Source organism: Carcharhinus amblyrhynchos, chromosome 4, assembly GCF_965287045.1.
Source record: "Carcharhinus amblyrhynchos chromosome 4, sCarAmb.v2.hapA, whole genome shotgun sequence".
NCBI lineage: Eukaryota > Metazoa > Chordata > Chondrichthyes > Carcharhiniformes > Carcharhinidae > Carcharhinus > Carcharhinus amblyrhynchos.
The window spans coordinates 21,739,803-21,760,723 of NC_137327.1; the positions used below are offsets into that span (position 1 = coordinate 21,739,803).

Genomic DNA, 20,921 nt, shown 5'->3' on the forward strand with positions numbered 1-20,921 from the left:
TGAGAAGTCACTAACAGTCCAAACGTTGTTCAATCATCAGCAAACATCCCCACTTCTGACCTTATGATGGAGGGAAGGTCATTGATGAAGCAGCTGAAAATGGTTGGGCCTTGGATATTACCCTGAGGTACTCCTGCAGTGTTGTCCTAGGATTGAGATGATTGATCAAGAACAACCATCATAATCTTTGTGCCAGATATGATTTTAACCAATGAAGAGTTTAATTCCTACTTCCCCTTGACTTCAATTTTGCAGGGATACCTAATGCCACAATTGGTCAATTGCTATCTTGACGTTAAGGGCTGTCACTCTCATCTCACCTCTTGAATTCAACTCTTTGTTCATATTTGGACCAAGGCTGTAATGAGATCGAGAATCAAATGGTCCTGGTGAAAGCAAAACTGAGCATCAGTAAGCAGAGTTTTATGATACTAAATTTAAAGTTATAGTCAAAAAAGTAATAATCTCATAAACCTCTTAAATGTAACAACATGCTGAGCAATTTTCCACGTTATCAGACAGATGCCATTTTTGTAACTTGGCGAGGCGTGTGGCTGATAGCTGTTAAATTTGTTCTAATAAATAAGTAAAAATCAAAAATCACTTCATGGTCAGACATAAAAGACAGCTTCTGCAGTAAGCTAAAGTTAGGTTCCCTGTCTTAGTCAGAACAAAGATAGTTAGACATTTTTATTGATTCAAAACTTCTAATGAATCAAGTGTATGTTTGCTGTACATTGAATTAACATTTTTTTAGTCATAAGAAATTGGAGCAAGAGTATACATTTGACCCTCAAGCCTGTTCCACCCCCTTAAGTAAAATCCTGGCTAATCTGACTGTGGCTGTAACTTCACTTTCTTACTTGCCCTCCACAATCCTTGATTCCTTTGATCGGAAGTCTGTTTAACATAGCCTTGAATGTATTCAATTATTCAGACCCCATGCCCTCTGTGGCGGTGAATTCCAAAGAATAATGCCTCTTTAAAAAAAAGACATTATTTCTCCTCTTTGCCTTAAATGGGAGACCCCTTAATTTGAAACTGTCCCCCCTCCCTCCCTCCCCCGCAAGTATAGACTATATATTGAATTGAAGTGAATGCCGATTGTAGAGCAGACTGTCTCTTGATTTCGTGGGATGCGCTGATGCACATCATCGAGGCTCCAGGATCACCTGGAAATCAATGTTCCCATTAATTAGCACAAAGTTCCCATGACCGATAATAATGGACCTTGGTATTCTAATTTGGGATTATCCAACCACTGAGATAATAGTGTTATAATATAGTGCCCTTTCCAAACCTCCAAACCCATAAAATCCAAACAATGAATCAACAAATAAGAAATATTAACACAAAAGTGATTGAATTGCTTGAGCTTCTAGATTGACAAATCTCAGGCTCTGCTATGAAGTGACTCAGCATGAGACTTTCAGCAGATATTTCTGTGTGGGTGTTTCATCAGTATAACTTTGCAGAATAGATTGTTTAGACAGTTTGCAAGAGGGTGACATCCTAGAACAGCTTGTGTCTGACATATCTGCAGGATCTGTTGAAAGGGGATTAGGGGTGGGTAATAAATGCTGGCTTTGCATCCCTTGAATGAATTTAAAAAATATATGCTTCTACTTCAAATATATTGCAACTTTATAGACTCCTCACCGAAAGCAAAATACCCTCTGTAAGTACTTTTTATCAGAAGTTGCAAACAGTACATATAAACCAATCTAATCTAGAATTTAGAACATTTATATAATAGCACTAGTTTACTAAAATGTATATTGTGGTTTTTTTGGCACTCAGTAAGTGCCAATTATCTGTAACAAACAGCAAAGGTGATGGCATTATGAGATTCTCCATAATTTGTCTGTAGTGAATAATAATGTGTCTTGGAAAGCAAATCTATGAACATAAAAGTTTTTTTTTAATATTCATGGGATGTGGGTGTCACTGGCTCAGTCAGCGCTTATTGCCCATCACTAATAATAAGTATGGAATGAGGATAGCCCAGCCACCTGAATCTTCCACAGATCATATATCTCCTGCATTATAGTAGATCCGATACCTCGTTACTTTGGACCCGAAATTCCCAGGTCATTGCTGTACTGCCAGACAACGTGGACTTCCTCCCAAATTTAAGTAATTGAGGTAGATGACCCGTAGCTGTAGCCTGGGGCACCGAAGAGGTTCCTGGTGCAAAGAAATGCCAAGCAATCAGGGCGATGCCTTTACAGACCAAAGATAAAAGTACTGTTTAAAACTTATTTCTTTCCCACAAAGATACAAAGGCTTAGCATACATAATTGATTTTCTGTGGATTAATGACTTTTCCTCCTAGAAATGCCTTGAGCTTGTTTGACGGTAAAAGGGAGCCAATACCTGCATAGGCATGACTTCTGCTGAACTTAACTGAAGTGTGATAGTTGGGATTCCTCACAAGTCCCAAGACATTCCCCAAATGTTGTTGCTAGATATATGGAGTGTAAAGGGAAAGATTCCCTTGCTTTTGTTCCACCTGGATTGTAGACACAGTTTTACTAGAGCAGAAGCCAAGCATATCAGCTCAATCTAACCTTCAATCCTGCTTCCAACAAGATATTTGTCGATCTCCTTTTTGAAGGAGTTAATTAATTCACTCTCAATTTATAGTGTACTATCATGTTGTCAGCCTTGTTCCAGTCACACTCTTATCTGGTTGTGGTTTGAAGGCTCATTCCAGAGATCTGAGCACATTACTAGGTTGATCCTGCTGAGGAACAGCTACGTTGTGCTGTTTTTTAGATGGAATCCTAAATTGAGGCATCTAAGGTGAACGTAAAAGATCCCACAACAATTTTCTAAGAAAACTGATGGAATTATCCTAGTAATATAGTCAATATTTATCCCTCAACCAACCCATGAAAAGCAGACATAACAACTCTTTGTTGTTTATGGGACCTCGCTGAGTGTAAATTAGCCACTACATTTCTCTACGTGACAAGAGAAACAATATTTAAAATATACTTCATTACCTTTGAGTGTTCTGGGATATTCTGAGATCACAAAAGATGCTATATAAATGCAAGTTTTTTTTGAGAATCAATTTCTAATACTTTGCATGACTTGCTTGCAATAACTGTGGGTGTTAAAAATATAACTAACAATTTTGTTCACAGTGAGTTAATTTCAATAGCAGCATGAAGTCGTGGAATAATTTAGATTTTGTTGATTTTGAACTAATTTACTAATTTGATTGAATTGTTTTGGAAACTGTTATTGGAAAGATGGACAAGGTACTGGAAAAATTTTGACTAGAACTAGTCAATGAAGCTTGCGTGGGATACCTCAGTTTGGGTCAGGAAAAGATCAGGACTAGAAGTTAATGATATTGAAAAGTAAAGTAAAGCCATGATAAATAGGTGGAATTATGTGAAAACCAAGCAGAACGACTGAAAGACGAGTTCAGTGAGAGCGGAGCCAATGAAAAGCTGGAGGAGCGAGGACAGGTGAAGAAATGAAAATAGAAAGCGGATGAATGCGTGTGGGAGGACTTCAGATTACTGGGACATTGGGATCTGAGAGAGATTGGATCTGTCCAGTCGGACTGGTTGCACCTAAAGAGAACCAGGATAGAGGTCCTTGCTAGTCCTTTCACTAGTGCTGGGAGGATGGTTTAAACTAGCATGGCAGCTGTGTGGGAACTCAGAGGTAATATGGGAGAGGAATGCCAATGTGGACAGAGTACTGGAGACATAGATAGCATTTGAATAAGAGTAGTAAATTAACAGAGTAAGGGAGAAAATTAATAAAGTTCAAATCAGAGTTACAATGGAAATAGAAGTCTTTTGACTCCTTGAGCCTGCTCCATCATTCAGCTAGATCACAGCTGACTTTCAACTTCATTTTCCTACACCATCCTCATATCTCATGATATCTTTAATATCTAGACAGTTAGTTGCCAATTATTGAGCCTGGAAGAGAATTCCAAAGACTCACCGCCCTCTGATGAAGAAATTTCTCCTCATCTTAGTCCAAAATGTCTACCTTTAAATCTGAGACTGTGCCCTCTGGTTCTAGATAACCCAGCCATCTATCTTGCATCTACCCTGTTGAGCCATGGAGTCATAGAGGTTTACAGCATGGAAGCGGGCCCTTTGGCCCAACTTGTCCATGCTGCCCTTTTCTCAAACCCCTAGGCTAGTCCCAATTGCCCATATTTGGCCCGTATCCTCTATACCCATCTTACCCTGTCAGAGATCACCTCATTCTTCCAAACTCTAGAGAACATAAGCCCAGTCACCTCAATCTCTCCTCATAAGGAAATCCCCAGCTATGCCAGGAATCACTCTGGTGAATCTCCTTCCATGGCAAATGTATCCTTAGGTCAGGAGGCCGGAACAATACACAATACTCTGGATGCAGTCTCGCCAATGCTCCATAGAATTGCACTAAGACTTATTACTCCTGTACTCAAGTTCTTTTGCAATAAAGGCCAACATAGGCACAGTTGCTAGGCACAACTTTATGTTAACTTTCAGTGACTTATAATCAAGGATGCCCAGGTCCCTTTGCATATCAACACTTCCCAGTCACTCATCTCTGCATTTCTGTTCCTTCTATCAAGATGGATAACTTTACATTTTTCCACATTATATTCCATCTTCCCACTCATAAAGGCTGTCTAAATGCCCTTGAAATGTCTTAGCATCCTCCTCACACTCACATTCCTACCTAATTTTGTGCTATCAGTAAACTTGGAAATATTGCATTTTGTCCCCACATCCAAATCACTGCTGTAGATTGTGGACACCTGCAACCCAGATATCCTTGTGGTACCCCATTGGTCGCAGCCTGCCAACCTGATAATGATCTATTTATTCCTAGTGTCTCTTTAATGGATCTTTTTAAGGTTGGAGGGAGATTTGTAGTGGAGTTTCCCAGAGATCAGTATTGGGATCCTTGCTTTTTAGAATATATATTATGACCTTGCCCATGGTTTGTATACAAGGCACAATTTCAAATTTTGCAGATGATAGGAAACTTGGAAGCACTGTGAACGGTGAGAAGGGTAGTGTAGAACTTTAAAAGTACATAGACAAATAGGTGGAATGGGCAGATGAGTTCACTGTGAAGAAGTGTGAAATTATTTATTTTGATAGGGAGAACATGGAGAGACAAATAAAATTTTAGGGTGTGCAGGAGCCAAGGAACCTGGTGTATATGTGCATATGTCACTGAATGTGATGGGACAGGTTGAAAGCATCATTAATAAAGCATTCAGTATCCTGGCCTTTATTAATAGGGGCATAGAGCATAAGAGCAAGGAGGTTATGTTGAACTTGTGTAGGACACTAGTTTGGTCTGAGCTGGAGTGTTGCATCCAGTTCTGAATGGCACAATTTAGGAAAGATTTGAAGGCATTGGAAAGATTACAGAAACATTCCCAAGATTATTTCTAGGAACAAGGAACTTCAGTTATAAAGAGACCTTTAGACTATTTTCCTTGGAGCAGGAAAGGCTGAGATGAGATTTGACACAGGTATTCAAAACCATAAGGGGTCTGGAGAGAGAAGATAGGGAGAAACCGTTCCCACTCATGAAAGGATTGAGAACTAGAGGGCACAGATTTAAAATAATTGGCTGACGAAGCAAAAGTGACACAAGGGACAATTTTTTCATGCAGTGAGTGGTTGGGGTCTGGAATGCATTGCTGTGAGTGTGGTGGAGGCAAATTCAATTGAAGCATTCTAGAGGGAATTAGATTGTCATCTGAAAAGGAAGAATAGACATGCTTATGGAGAGAAGGTGGGGTAATGGCACAAAGCGAATTGCTCATCCAGACAGCTGGGGCAGATATGTTGAGCTGAATGGCCTCCTTCTGTACTGTAAAATTGCTGATATATAAAATTGTAGTTAAACATAAATTCACAAAAGCATTCAGAAAATATGATTAATTTGGTTGAAGCAGGCAATGTTTTTCTTAATCTATCATAAAATTTACTTAGTATGCTTTATATCTTTAACTGATTTCTTTAACTCAACAATTTTACATTTTGTCAATAAATATATGTGTATATGTTGAAATGTATAAAATGTGATAAATTAAAACGATTTATGGCATTTATTCAAATTTGTACAAATATATGCATTTTTCAATCACAATTTGAAAGTAGAAAATCTTAATATCGAATACAAAATAAGATTTCTATATGTGTAGCTAACAAAGTAAAATAATATTACTACGGTGGTTCAGTAAGTGCCAATGGTAAAATGAAGATCTGGACTTCATCATATTCCGTTCATAATTGTTTATTTAAATATAAGAAAGCATTTTTGGATTGCTGCACACAATGAACACAGCACATCTGCTTTACTACATCAAATAAATTCCTTTGTTTTTGACATTTTTCATTAAAGCTATTGGGTGCACTTGACTGGATCCTTTGATAACAATTGCAAATATATATATCGATTCAAATATGCCTCTAATGAAAAATGTTTAATGAATTGTTATAATTATTCTGATTATTCAGTTTTGTATCTCACATCTACTGTTTCTGTTTTGTGACTCTGACCTGGAGAAGACTTAGCAATCTTGTTTCTAGACTTCATATATCTGTTGTACATTATAGAGATACAGCAGCTCTTAACCTTTTGCCTATCATCAGAAATGTCCTGTGCTGTATTAGAAATGTAGCATTGCCTCAGGCGATGAATTGATGAACCTTTTTATTTCTTACTATCTGGCTCTGCTAACAAGGGATGGGATTTTGGAGCTTATTAAAACTACCCATGGGGAGAGGTCAATCCTTATCAGGCCTTGGAGAATTTAAAAAAAGGTATTAGCAGCTGTGATTTCTCTCTCTTTAACTTTCATTTTCTTTATATTAAAGTTAATTTTACTAATTTGGCTACACAAGTAAAACATGATTACATTTAAAACACATGCAAGGACCAATGTTAAAGGTAGGCAAGGTTACAAAGAAGAATCAATAGCCTACAAGAGAGGTGCTCCACATTCTCTGTATATTTCAATTCTGTTACATATTTTGTCCTCCTAATGATTTTTCCCTGTAGGCCACGTCTTCTCCCCAGCCATGCAAAGACACTGTTTTATCATTCCACCCCCCACCCCCTCCAGAAAGAGAAGTGGAAATGGAGTAAATGGGGAATTTTTCAGCTTCTACGTACCTTTTGATTAAATTTTTGATCCATTCGACACAGACTTATGGGCCAGGCAAGTTCAGTAACCGTCTGTTGTAATGCCTCCTTAGAGAGAAGAGGAAGGAGGAAAACCACATTATTGTAGAGAAACAGCAGTAACTAACACCCCCTGTTGGTGGTTTATTGTGTTCATCCCCATTTGCACTACATGTCTGTTCCTGATCATTTTACAGAAGTGATATTACCTCCTTTGAAAATAGCTGAATCCTGCTGACCCACACAAAATCTAATGTTTGCATTTGGACAAGCATGGTGAGCAGCACTGCTGAATGATTTTCCTTTGTTACATGAATACAGAATCAAAAGTAACCATCTTAACAAATGTAAAGAGGTACTGTTTGCTTTTGGAATTTAACAATGGTGTCCAATATGCTGCTGCTGCTGCAAAAGCATGTGTTTAAATTATTTTTAATTGATCCTTGTTTGATCGCATGTTAAACTTGTAATTTGCCTTATGGTAATTATTTTAACCCAAAATTAGGCCAAAATTCATTGTGCAAAAGCACTGTATGATTAGACCTTCTAAGTCTGGCATTTTAGAATACATAGCCTTTACATTTGTTGTATTGCTTGCTCACCCAATTGCCCAATCGTGTGGTATTTTTCATTCAGTTTACAGTTATGTATTAATTATATGAACAGGAGAAAGAAAGCTTGGATTTATATAATACTTTATCACATAATCAGGATGTCTCAAGGTACTTCACAAACAATGAATGATTTTTGAAGCAAATCACTGTTGTATGTAGGCAACCTTGTAGTTACCTTGAATACAGTAAGTTTCCACAACTGGATGTTAAATGTTAAAATAATAAGAACATAAGCACTTGGAGAAGGCAATTCAGCCCCTCGAGCCTGCTCCACCGTTTAGTGCAATCGTGGCTGATCTCATCTCGCCCTCAACTCCACTTTCCTGTCTGTTCTCCATAACCTTTCAAACTATTATAATTAAAAATCTGCCTATCTCCTCTTCAAATTTTCTCAATGTCCTGGCATCCTCCGCACTTTGGGATGGTGAATTCCATAGACTCACAAATCTTTGCGAAAAGTAATTTCTCCTCCTCTGTTTTAAATCTGCTATCCCGTATCCTAAAACTTTACTGTAGGACATTTTCTTGAAGCATTAACAAGATTATGAACCCTGCATTAGTGTGTGACTATTTTTCTTTCTTAACAGCACAGGAACTGGCACACCATGAGGAGAAACTTTTACTGATGGGGAGTGGCCTGCAAACCACACAGAATCAACTAAGTGATCGTATTGCAGAGATTGTGCGACATGAACAGAAAAGTCGTAAACTTCAGTCAGAGCTTAAAACACTGAAAGAACAGGCAATTAGCAACAAAGAAGAGATGGATGATTACAGGTGAACTATTTAATGCTTTGTTGACCAGAAAAGTGAAACCATGATCAGGCAGGGGACACTTGCACTTGGGTGTGCTGATGCCTCAGATCATGGTTTGCCTAAGCTAGGATAGAGTAAAGTATCAGGGCAGCCAATGAGGTTAAACCGAGGCTTTACCTGATGCAATTTGTCAAAGTCACCTCAGCCTTTTGGCTAAGATGAAGCGTTAGATCAAGCTCAGGAGCGGGTGCAATGCCTCACCCTGATAACTTGGATCTTGGTTGATTGAGCCAAGATAGGGTGCAATGTTTTGTCTTGTCAGCTGGGATCTAGTTTGTCCTTCATGAATTAGACTCAATTTGAATTGGCTTTTTTGATTACAAATAAAGTACTAAAAAAAAGTGATTGCTAACTTTGACATAGTATAATATTGGATGCAGAATTCTCGTTAAAAATTAAAGTAAATTTATAGTCAACTCAATATATTGTAACAGACTGCTAATATAACCAAACTTTATCAAGTTCTAATTTTCTCCTCATGCTCAGCACAGATGAAGAGGATGCTGTTACTTTGCTAGTACATTTCTCCCTCAGCTATATAATAAACATTAATAAGTCTTACAGCTGCACATAAATCCTGTTAATTTTGGCCATTATCAATTCTTATGTCTATATTTTTAATGGAAATGTCTCTAAACTTGCAAATTCTAAATATATTATTGTGGTGTTGCAGTGGTTCAGCTTTGCATCTTACAGCTACTCAGCCTTTACTGCAGAAAAGCACTCTTGCTTTATTCCAGCTCAACTTTCTTATTCCCCATATTGCAGTGTAGATTTTTTGACAATGTAATATCCTAACCATGTCAGGCATTGGATTTTAAACAAAAAGAAAAAAAATGTGATTTGCATGTCTAGATTCAAAGTAACACATATCAAGTTTATTGAAAGAGATGTTCAGGAAATGAAACTAAACAACAGCCTGTGAAACACCCTAATGATATCAACATCATGTGATTAATGCATGTTAATACATAGCATCATTTACATGAAATTTTGGATTTTTTTACACTATGGATATTATTCATTATATGTAATTTTCCTACACTTGACTTTAAAAGCATTCTTTGCAATATAACAAAAACAAAAAATGTTGTTTCACATTCCAACATCCACAGTATTTTGCTTTTACTTTTGTAATCCAATGTTTGTGGATTTTATTTTTATTTGTATGAAATCACATGAGCTAACCTATCAAACAATGTCATTTCATTTAAACCCTGTATAGTGTTTAATTTAAGTATTTCATATTCAAATCTTCTATTTGACTAAGAGCAAATATTGAACCCTTTTAGATAAATCCCTTTAATAACCTGGAATATTTGAACCAGAGAATAGTGAGTATTCGTTTCTGTGGGTTGTGAGAAAAGCAAGCCGACATCATTGTTGCAATGCTTTCCCATTGTCGCTTAAGGATAAAGGTTGTCTGCACAGTCAGTGAACAGAAGTGTTAACTACATGATATGCCAATAGGTATTAGGTAGGATTAGTAATTAAGTGATGGGTTGAAGAATAAACTGGGCATTTGTCAAACCTGAAATAATTTTGTAAGTATCTTCTGCCGCAAACCTGGCAAACATAATTGCTGGTGTATTGATTGGGCTTTATACTGGTCTGGTGGCATGGGTGGAGGAGAAAGGCACTGGGAGTCAGCAGTATTGATTAACCATTATAGGAGTTAGTGGTTTGTGATGTCTGTTTGTTGTGAAGACTTTTCTCAGTGAGAAATATTTCTTTTGACAGAATGAATGAGTAAATATAGTGCAGCACAAAAAATGGCTCGTGATTTCACGCATTATTACAGATGGACCATTTTATCCATTATATTGAACACTTCAGTAGAAATACAGTTGTAACACTAAATTACAACTGAATTATCTCATAGATTTTCAGATCAATGTTTCTCATCATTATAGACAGCAAGGCTGAAATATATTAGCTATTCTTTGGAATAGACTGTTTTAAAGAAAAATAAAGTACGAAATGAGACCAGTATCATCCCATGTCACAGAACGATGGGGAGACACATGGGGCAGACTGGCCTTTCACGTAGTTTGCACATCATCTGAGGGCCAAGAGCTGCTCATGGAAAGCAGGTAGTACAGGACAGACAGTCAGCTTCAAGCTGTCTTGATGTAAGGTAACCGACTCCAAGTCTAAAAAGCCGGTACTTTGGACTGGAGATGTTCCTTCGTGGGTTGGGAGGGAGGGACCTGGCATGGCAACCCAAAAGAACATAGGTAAGTGTGGAGGAGCACTCCTGCTATTTTTGGTCCAATAAAAATAAAGTAGCACTTTAGGTAAAGTTTTTTTTAATTGCCTTTACTAATTAGGCACAAGCAAAGATTTTGCAGTCACAGTTATCATCTGAAGGTTCTCTTGAATGCACATTTGCCCTATGTCAGTTACCTAGTAATGCTGAACACACTAATATATCCAGATTCTTTCAAATTTAGAAACCAAAAGCACCAACGAAGGGAAATTAGATATCTGAAATGAGAACAACTTTTTAATTCGTTTTGTCAAAGTACTTCCAGTGATTGATCTCACCTCACAGAATCACAAAATTGTTACGGTGCTAAAAGAAGCCACTTGGCCCATCACTTCTGCTATTTGGATATTATCGGCGCACAGGTTTGGTCACCAATGCATTTTCTTTTTGCAGCCTTCCCAAATCACCCTGTCAATGAGGGGGTAGGTAGAGGAATATCTGGGCCTAGGTCTCAATGACGAGATGTTGTCACAGGAAAACAGATGGTGCATTTTAAGATTGCACTTCCTCCAGGTGCCCATCTCCTCAAGGAGGCAGGGAGGTGCCATCGCACACCAATAATGAGGAGGAGCACCAGCAAGGCAACCTTGGAATTTCAGCTGCCACTCAGCCTTCTCTCTGCTAGTGACTCCATTTCCTCCAGCAGATTAGATCGAGGACGCTGCACCTGCACTTGTGCAAAAGACAGTTAGCAGCCCTCAGGCCATCGGAGGATGTCTGCCAAAATCACCACAGTCAACAGGGCATGGCAGTTAGCAGACTGCCTCCACCTCAGCTGCAGTTGTTGAGACTGCACCTAGGTGTAAGGGTAGGAAGAGGAAAATAGAAAAATTTTGAAGGCAAATAAGTATCACAGATGTACAGCCATTGTATATAGTTTTGGCACTTGTAAATATATACTGGGGACAACATTACCATGCGGCCTGCCGGCTGATGGGTGGGGCGAGCTAGTAAGATTGCGCGAGAGTCAAGAAATCAGGTACACGCCCATAGTTATTTGAATTAAATTTAAATGTATTTAACATGGAATTAGCAAGCCCGGGATGCAATCGTCAAGGCTCACTTGCCTATGCAGCCTTGCCAGGAGAAGATCTCTCCAGCAAGAGTCACCACCAATGGGGACGAGATGTGATGGCCTCACTGGCAGACCAGGACACTGTTGAGGAGCCCCCAGGAGATCAGGAGCAAGGGAGGGTGTCCCTTAGACAGTGCCAGCCCTGCACCCTAGCAGTGCCCACTGGGCACCAGGCAGTGCCAAGGGGGTGGGGCCTAAGAGGGCAAGGCCTGCTGACGGGGACAGACCAGGGCTGGGCCAATATGGGGGGGGCCTGCTGCTACTCTGAATTTCCGATTGGTGGGGAGAGGGATGGAGGAAATCGATCAGCACAGGTGCGCAGTGGTCAATCTTTCCAGTTGGGAGGGTGGGGTCAGTCTTTCCAGGCGGGGTTTAATCTTTCCAGGCGGAGGGGGTTGGGGGGTGGTGGCGGGCATCAATCTTTTCAGGCCAGGAGGCGTCTCACAATCGGCCGTGGGTCCCTAGTGGAGGCTAGGGCAGAAAGGCTGCTTTAGGACACAGAGGCCTGCTGAAAGTAGCATAGGCTGTGTGACAGGTCTCTCTGCTACTCAGAGCAGAGACGGGTTTTTTTTTCTGCTCTAAGTGCATAAGGTACCAAATTTGGACTGGCTGAAGAAACAGATCAGGAACTCTCCTGGTTTCGCTCTCATTCTGGATTGGTTCTCCATGTAGTGACTAAACATTAATAGGGTGCCCCGTTACTCAGCCCAAAAGTGAAAAATTAACTTCTCCCACCTGAAAAGAGACCCGTCCCATAATGGAATGCTTGAGAAGTCTTACAAACTGCACGACAACCTTGAGAGCTTCAGCATATTGCATGTGAGGTTTGCCAGTATGTCAAGCACCTTCTACTATCCCACTGTTACCCACCAACATCGATCCCCATCGGCCTAAACAATCACCACCTTGTCATCCCTCTCCCTCCTGTAAGCCTTCAATCTCTATTATTCTGCGTGCGGATGCTCCTGCTCTCCACCAGCCCCACTGGCTCCCGATCTCAATCAAGAAGCTGCCATTTATGAGATGTCCCCAAGGCAGCCAAAGCAGTTGCTACTCACTCCGAAGTCCTGGAAGCAGTCTACCTCGCCTGGTACACACTACCTATATCCATTCAGAAATGTGAATATATGATTTTCTCAGTAGCAGAGATCTTAATTTAGAGGGAGCACTTCATTTTGGCAAGCTGGCCTTTTAATGAGCATGCATGACATGCAAATGCATGCAAAAGAGCTTCCCGACACTGTTTGTTAAGAAGCTCCATCACCTTTGAAGTTCCAAGAACGTTGCAAACGTTCATCTTGCTGTTAGGAACTGACTCTTTTTTTTGTCCCGTTAAGTTAATTAAACCTATTCATGGTGGGCACAAAAGATTCTGCTCAACATTACAGATCTGTCTTTTCATCAGAACTGACGTTTCTATGTTTCTCTCGTCACGGATGCCGCCAGGCCTGCTGAGCTTTTCCAACATTTTCTGCTTTTACTTCAGTTTGTAGCATCTGCAGTATTTTGTTTTTGCAATCGCAAGTATGCAGTATAACTGTGGGACTGAGCTCTCAACAGTGCTGTGCAATTGGGTGTAAAGTATCAACTAATTCTTATTTATAAAGTATGAAAATGAAACTTTAATCTTTGCATATTGCTATCCTGGAATGTCACTATGTGACCTTGGATGAGCATTTAAGTGGTGAAATTGTACACTTTCATGAGTAGTTTTCAACCACGGTGCCAATAACATCTTAATTGGATTCATTTTTTTTATTAATTTGCATAGGGCCCAGATTGAAAAACTCAAAGCTGAGAATGTTAAGAATAAACAGAGTTACGAAAGTGCAGTTACAGAAGGATTCAAGTATCAGCAATCAGTCTGCAAGATGGAGGTGGAAGTCAACAACAGCAGAGAGCAAATTAAAATGCTGCAGGAACAGGTGGGTGAACGATGGACTGAATTTTCCTGGTTCCATGGAGATGTGTGGAGACAGGATTCAATATGGGTGGAGGCCAAGAAAGCAGTGGGAATCCCCCTTCAGGACAGTGCTACATACCCAGGGGTCTGCCTGCCGTGGAAATCAATTAAGTTGATTAAGTCCTCAATCAAGGGGCACTTTCCTCCAATGCAGAAACTGTTCTGGCCTTACCCCCAACCCCCCAACTGTGTAACGAACTGGGCAAGCATGCGGGAGTGACCTTTCACCTGGAGGTCAGGAGGTCCTGGGTGGCTGAATTTATTGGCAGCATCAGGAGGTCACAATGCTCACAGGGGCCTAGGAATGGCTGTCGACGCACCTCTAGAGGTCCAAGTCTCCACCTAAACCCTTCCCAGTTTTTTATCAGTTTTTCCCTCATTGGAGAGAAAGGTTTCATGAACTCTTCCCCTTGGTTGACCCTCTTCTCCTATAACACCCATCTCTCCCAGTGGGGTTGCCTTCCAGACATTTTGCTGTGGCTCTATGGGGCCTCTTTCTTCCCTGGTCTACCTGTTGTGCTTAATTAAACAGTGAACTGGCAGGTAACCAATTAGGAGGCCACCTTATGCTTTGGTGGACTTGATGGAGCCAGATGTCAGCATCATACACTGAGTTCAAGTGTTAGAAACTCACACTTGGGACCATATGGATCCAAGCTCATGCTTTACCCAAGGCGGAATCCCAGTTGACCATCTCTGCATTCACTGCCCAGTTAAAGGCAGAAAGTGGGTTTGAAAGACATGAGAAGGTTGAGGCAGGCGCCACTGAAACAAAAAGAAGCAATCTTAAAATGGAGTTGCTGTTAGACTGCTGAAAAATTAAAATTAAAGAAGGCTAACAGTTGTTAGGGTTGTCAGTGTGGAGGAGAAACTACTTCTACGGGAAAGGTTTTAACCATAGCTGCAGCCTTTACCGACGTGGGGCTTATTCATTGGGTCAGTGAAAGGAAGCATCGATGGCCTGCTGCCAGGAAACTGCCTAAAAGTTACTGCCAGCCTCCCGACTCAATCAGGGGCCAGTCCATCAGCGGGAAAATGCAGACGGGCTCCGAAAATGGCCCCTCAGAAAGGCGTTCGCTGGCTCCTCCCTGGAGCAACTAGCCGTGGCAAACCCATCTGCAGAAGGACATTATCATGAAGCCATCCTGACATGCAACTTACCCTCCACCCCTCCTGCCCTGGCTTCAGTCAGGGTCAGCTCAAATTGACCCCAGGGTTTTCTCATCCAATGCAAATCATCTTTGCTAACGATTTTTGCTTTTATTAGATTCAGCAGAAGGAAGGCGAGAACAACGGACTTCGAGAAGAATTAAAAAGAGAACAGATGAGACAAGAAGAGTTACAAAGACAATCACAGAAATTGAAAGACCGAATAGGAGAGCTGGAATACGAAACTGATGAACTGAATGCCAAATTTAAAGTCAATACCCAGCTGGTAGGTCAGAGCATTAAATTGTGTGTGTAATCTTTTACAAGCACAGTATACAATATAAATGGGCAGATATTTAGTGATAAAGATTTAATACAGATACAGATCATTTTCAACACACAAATATTTGTTTTCCTTTTTAGAAATGTCTTTTCATCGTATTCATTAATTCAGGGCAGTACAGTAGATTCCAATAAAGGGAAGGCATTTGAATGTACATGCAAATATTAAAATTAGAAGCGGAAGTAGGCCACTCAGCCGTTCAAGCCTGTTCTGCAATTCAATAAGATCATGCTAATCTAATTTTAACCTTAACTTCACACTCCTGTCTACCTCTGATGACCCTTCACCTCCTTGCTTATCAAGAATCTATCTATTTCTTCCTTAAAGATATTCAAAGACTCTGCTTGGAATTCCATAGTCTCACAACCCTCTGAAAGAAAAATTTTCCTCATTTCTGTCTTAAATGGCTAACCCCTTATTTTTAAACAGTTGCCCCTAGTTCTAGATTCTCCCACAAGAGAAAACATCCCACATCACCCATATGGCGTCACTTCAGGATCTGACACATTTCAACTAAGTCACCTCTTACTCTTCTAACTCCAAGGGATACAAGCCTAGCCTGTCCAGCCTTAACTCATAAAACAACCCACCCATTCCAGGTATTAATCTCGTAAGCCTTCTCTGAACTGCTTCCAATGCATTTACATCTTTTCTTAAATAAGGAGACCAGAAGTGTATGCAGTGAAAAAAGGTAAAAGTCACCAGAGTCCCAGATGACCATAGGTTGCTCTCATCTTTGAGGGGAAGAGCTGACTGGTGGTGTTTTTAACCTGAGGATGACCAACCGCCCTTCAGGATAGGGACAGCCTTGAGATGGCAGGTTTTCATGTACACAGTACTCCAGATGAGGTCTCACCAGGTCCTGTATAAGCGAAGCATAACCTCCTTATGGTTGTACCCAGTTACCCGCTAGTAACTTTGTAATTACTTGCTATTAATAGGACATAGGGGACATAGCTTTGAATTGAGGGGTGATAATTATAGGACGGATGTCAGAGGTAGGTTCTTTACTCAGAGGGTAGTAAGGGCGTGGAATGCCCTGCCTGCAGCAGTTGTGGACTCACCAACTTTAAGGGCGTTCAAATGGTCAATGGATAGGCATATGGATAACGTTGAAATAGTTTAGGTTAGAGGGTCATTAGATTCGTTCCACTGGTTGGCGCAACATCGAGGGCCGAAGGGCCTGTACTGTGCTGTAATGTTCTATGTTCTACGTTCTATGCTATGCCTGTATACAAACCTTCTGCAATTCATGCAATAGGACACCCAGATCCTCTACATCTCAGAGTCTGCAATGTCACCATTTGCACAATGTGCTTCTTTTTGCCAAAATGGACAACCTAGTGCACTCCCACATTGTATTCCATTTGCCAGATCTTTGTCTACTTACATAACCAATCTAGATCCTTTGGTAATGTCCTTATGTCCTCTTCAGAACTTACTTTCCTAGCTATCTTTCTGTCATCAGCAAATTTAGTGAACGTGCATTCAGTCCCTTCATCCAAGTCATTGGTATAAATTGTAAATAGTCAATTTACACTGATCCCAATGGGACACCACTCGTCATTTCCTGCCAACTCACTGTTTCCTTCAGTTAGTTGGTGCTCTTCCTCCTCCTGTTACAGGGGTAACAGCATCTACAACTGGAACAAACCTGGGCACCCTTATGAGAAAAAAACCAGATTGTGAAAACTGCTGGGTAGATGATTCCAGACATGGTGTGAGTTTTTTTTAATCATTCTTGGAATGATTGCACCACCAGTAAGGCCAGCATTCACTGTCCATTCCTAATTGCTTTTGAGAAGGTTGTAGTGAGTCACCTTCATGCACCATCACAGGTCATGTAGTATGGGTGCACCTACAGTACTGTTAGGGAGGGAGTTCCTTGTTTTTGATGCAATAAGGAACGACAATAGAGTTTCAAATGAGGATGGAACATGACTAGGAGGGGAGCCTGTACATGGTATTCTCATACATCTGGAGCCCTTGACCATCTAGGTAGTAGAAGTCGAAGATTTGGAAGGTGCTGTTTAAGCAGCCTTGGCGAGTTGCTGCATTGTTTTTGATAGATTGTGCACATTGCTGCCACCATGCAACTGTAATGGAGGGAGTGAACACTTAAGGTGGTGCCGATCAAACAGACAACTTTACTTCAATGGTGTCAAGCTTCTTGAGTGTTGTTGGAGTGGCACTCATCAAAGTAAATGAAAAATATTCCATCACTCTCCTGACTTGTGCTTGTCAGTGGTGGGCAGGTTTTGGGGAGTCAGGAGATAAGTTACTTTCTGGAGAATTCACAACTCCTGACCAGCTCTTGTAGCCACAACATTTATAAGGCTAGTCCAGTTATGTTTCTGGTCTATGTTAAGCCCCAGGAAGCCAATGGTGGAGATTCAAAGATGGAAATGCCATTGAGTGTCAAGGGGACATAGTTAAATTGTCTTTTGTTTGTGATGGCCGTTGCCTGGCACCTGTGTGACACAAATATCACTTGCCACTTATCAACCCAAGCCTGAACATTGTCTAGGCCTTGCACCTTGCATGCTTTATTATTTGCGGAGTCACAAATGGTAATGAACACTATGCAATTATCAGCATGCATTCCCACTTCCAACCTTATGTTGGAAGGAAAAAGTTGAGGAGGTTGGGCCTAGGACACCAACCAGAGGAACTCCTACAGTGATGTCCCGGGAATGAGATGATTGCCAACACTGACCTTTGTTCTCCTTTCTTTGTGCTCGCTATTACTGGATTCAATGGATGGGTTACCCCTTAATTTCCATTGACTTCAATTTTGCTATGGCTTCCAATGTCACTGTCAGCTAAATGCAGTTTTTATGTCAAGGACAATCACTCCCACCTCACCTCTTTAATTCAGCTTTTTTGTCCAGGTTTGAACTTAGATTATAATGAGGTCTGGAGGCAGGTGGCCCTGGTGTAACACAAACTGAACATCAGTGAAAGGTTGCTGCTGAGTAAGCAATGCTTCACAGCACTGCCATTGACACCTTACTTTTCTGATGATTAAGAGTAGGCTGGTGGGCCAGTAATTGGCCAGATTCAACTTGTCCTTCATTTCGTGTGTGGGACATACCTGGGAAATTTTCTACATTGTTGGATAGGTGCCAGTTTGTAGCTGATGTGTATCTAATAGCTTTTGCTTCAATTCTTTCTAAAATAGCTCAGCCTCACTCACAACTGGGATGATTGAAAAACACATTGGTGGTGCTTTTCAATGCAGAAATGAAATTTAATTTTATCAGTAAGGGTTATTTTGTAGTGCCATACTATCTTCCCACAGATGAACGTTTTCTAGTCCTGTGGTAATACAGGAAAGACTTGCATTTACATTGCATCTTGTTCTCATGCCCATGTGTCTATCCTTGGTCTGCTGCAATGCTCCAGTGAAACCCAGCACAAACTGGAAGAACAACACTTCACCTTCTGATTAGGCACATTGCAGCCCTTTGGGCTCAACATGGAGTTCAATAACTTTTAGACTGAACTTTTCCTGCCATCATTACTTTATTTCTGTTTTCAGTTTCCTTGGATTGTCCCCATGTAAAAATCCACCCTCCCCCACCCCCCCACCGCCCACCTCCCAGCCCCCCTCATGGCCATCTATCACTTGCACTTCAGTTTTACTTTCACTGAGCACTGACCTTTGTTCTCCTTTTAACACATTCCATTGGCGGCACAATGGCACAGTGATTAGTAATTGCCTCTCAGCTCCAGATTCCTGCTTGGGCCACTGTCTGCATGGAGTCTACACATTCTCCTTGTGTCCATGTGGGTTTCCTCTAATACCCCAGTTTCCTTCTACAGTCCAAAAGACATGCTGGTTAGGTGCATTGGCTATGCTAATTCTCCCTCAGTGTACCTAAACAGGTGCCGGAGTGTGGCGCCCAGGAGATTTTCACAGCAACTTCATTGCAGAGTTAATATAAGTCTACTTGTGACCATAAATAAACTTTACTTTTTCTATTATCTTTCCTTCATGCCACTATTAGTACATATTTAATCCTTAATGCCATCATTAGCACTCCTTTTGTTTTGAGTCCCTTTGTCAGCCTCTCCTTAGCTCCAACTACCCCTGACTTTCTTTCCATTCTGCCCCAACTACTTCACCACCAACTGTATAATCTATCATATTCTGAAAATGTGCTGATTAGGTAGATTAGCCGTGGTAAATGTGCAGAGTTACAGGGATAGGGCAGAGCTTGGGTGGGATGCTCTTTCAGAGTGGACTCATTGGGTTGGATGGCCTCCTTTGCTCCATAGAGATTCTATGGTCCTTTTTCTACCACTCCAGTTCTGAAGAAATCATATGGACTCAAAATGTCAACTCTGTTTCGCACTCCACAGATGCCGCCAGATTTGCTGAGTTTATCCAGTATTTTCTGTTTTTTATTTCTGATTTCCAGCATCCACAGTATTTTTCTTTTATTTGTGACCCATCTCCTCTTCCCTGTTTCCTGCAACAGTGAATAATACTCTTTTGCCAGGCCTGTGCTCCATTCTCCTAATTACTCATAAATTCCTTCCAATGAAGAAGGCCACCTTTGCTACTGAAAGTTCTCAAGTCCAAGATTTTAATGACAAGCACTATTCACACTTGGAGCTTTCTATAAATATTTAACTAGGCCTTATCCTACGAAGTTTGGTGGGATTAGATATTTTCCATTTGCAACCATCAATTCAGTTCCATTCCAATTCTCTCCTGCACATTCTATGAACTCTACAGAAAATTCACAATTCTAAGTATTTGCATTAACAATTGTGACGAGGTAACACCTATTTAGTGAGAAACATTTATTTGAATCTATTATTTTGGTATGTTTAACTGCATAGAATTACCAGAGCTGTTACTGTGCACTGTACTCCCCCAATATTAAATACATGTTTGAGCAGGTTGCTAAAGGTTAAACAAATAGATGTAAAAGTCAGTAATAAAAACCTCTGGTCTTCAAATACATGCTTCCCTTGAGACAGGCTTACATTTAGCTGAAATGATGAATGCCTTACTCTATAGAATAGATCTGAATATATTTTGGAGGGTTTATGAATTGAGACAAATTAACCCTTTCAGTGGGATTGCAAGAGTTTTAATGTTTGAGCAACTTGAATAAAATTAAAGCTGAATGTCGAATATTTTACACATGAATGCATAATGATGCATAATTAGATGCTTAATCGTTACACAGAAGCTAATTTGAGTTTTGTTTTTCCTCCTGCTGAAGGTGATCTCTGATGGGATTACTTTCTTTCCCAACTGAAATAACTTCCTATTGACTGTTGTATGATCATGTAATTTCCATTGTTATTCAACAAATATACTTTTGTGCATTAAACATTACATTGCAAACTCATCCTAACATTGCTAACTCTGTTATCATTGCTTGTAGCATTACTGTTCTTGACAGTAAGCCAAACGAGTTCTGATTCTAAAATTAAACCGTGCCTAAGAGATGGGGCATCCTTTAAGTGACTCAACAGCCAATTTCCTCCATCTGTTA

At 40.5% G+C, this 20,921-nt stretch overlaps 1 protein-coding gene across 5 annotated transcripts in view; it reads left to right on the forward strand.

The window, feature by feature from the left end:
• Positions 1-20,921, forward strand: part of LOC145341822 (uncharacterized) — a 707,529-nt gene that overhangs the window by 602,682 nt on the left and 83,926 nt on the right. For all 5 annotated transcript variants that reach the window (XM_080186786.1, XM_080186791.1, XM_080186787.1 and 2 more), the window contains 3 exons: positions 8,378-8,567; positions 13,722-13,875; positions 15,181-15,348. In XM_080186786.1, coding sequence (XP_080042912.1) covers positions 8,378-8,567; positions 13,722-13,875; positions 15,181-15,348 — 512 coding nt within the window. The remainder of the gene's footprint in view (positions 1-8,377; positions 8,568-13,721; positions 13,876-15,180; positions 15,349-20,921) is intronic.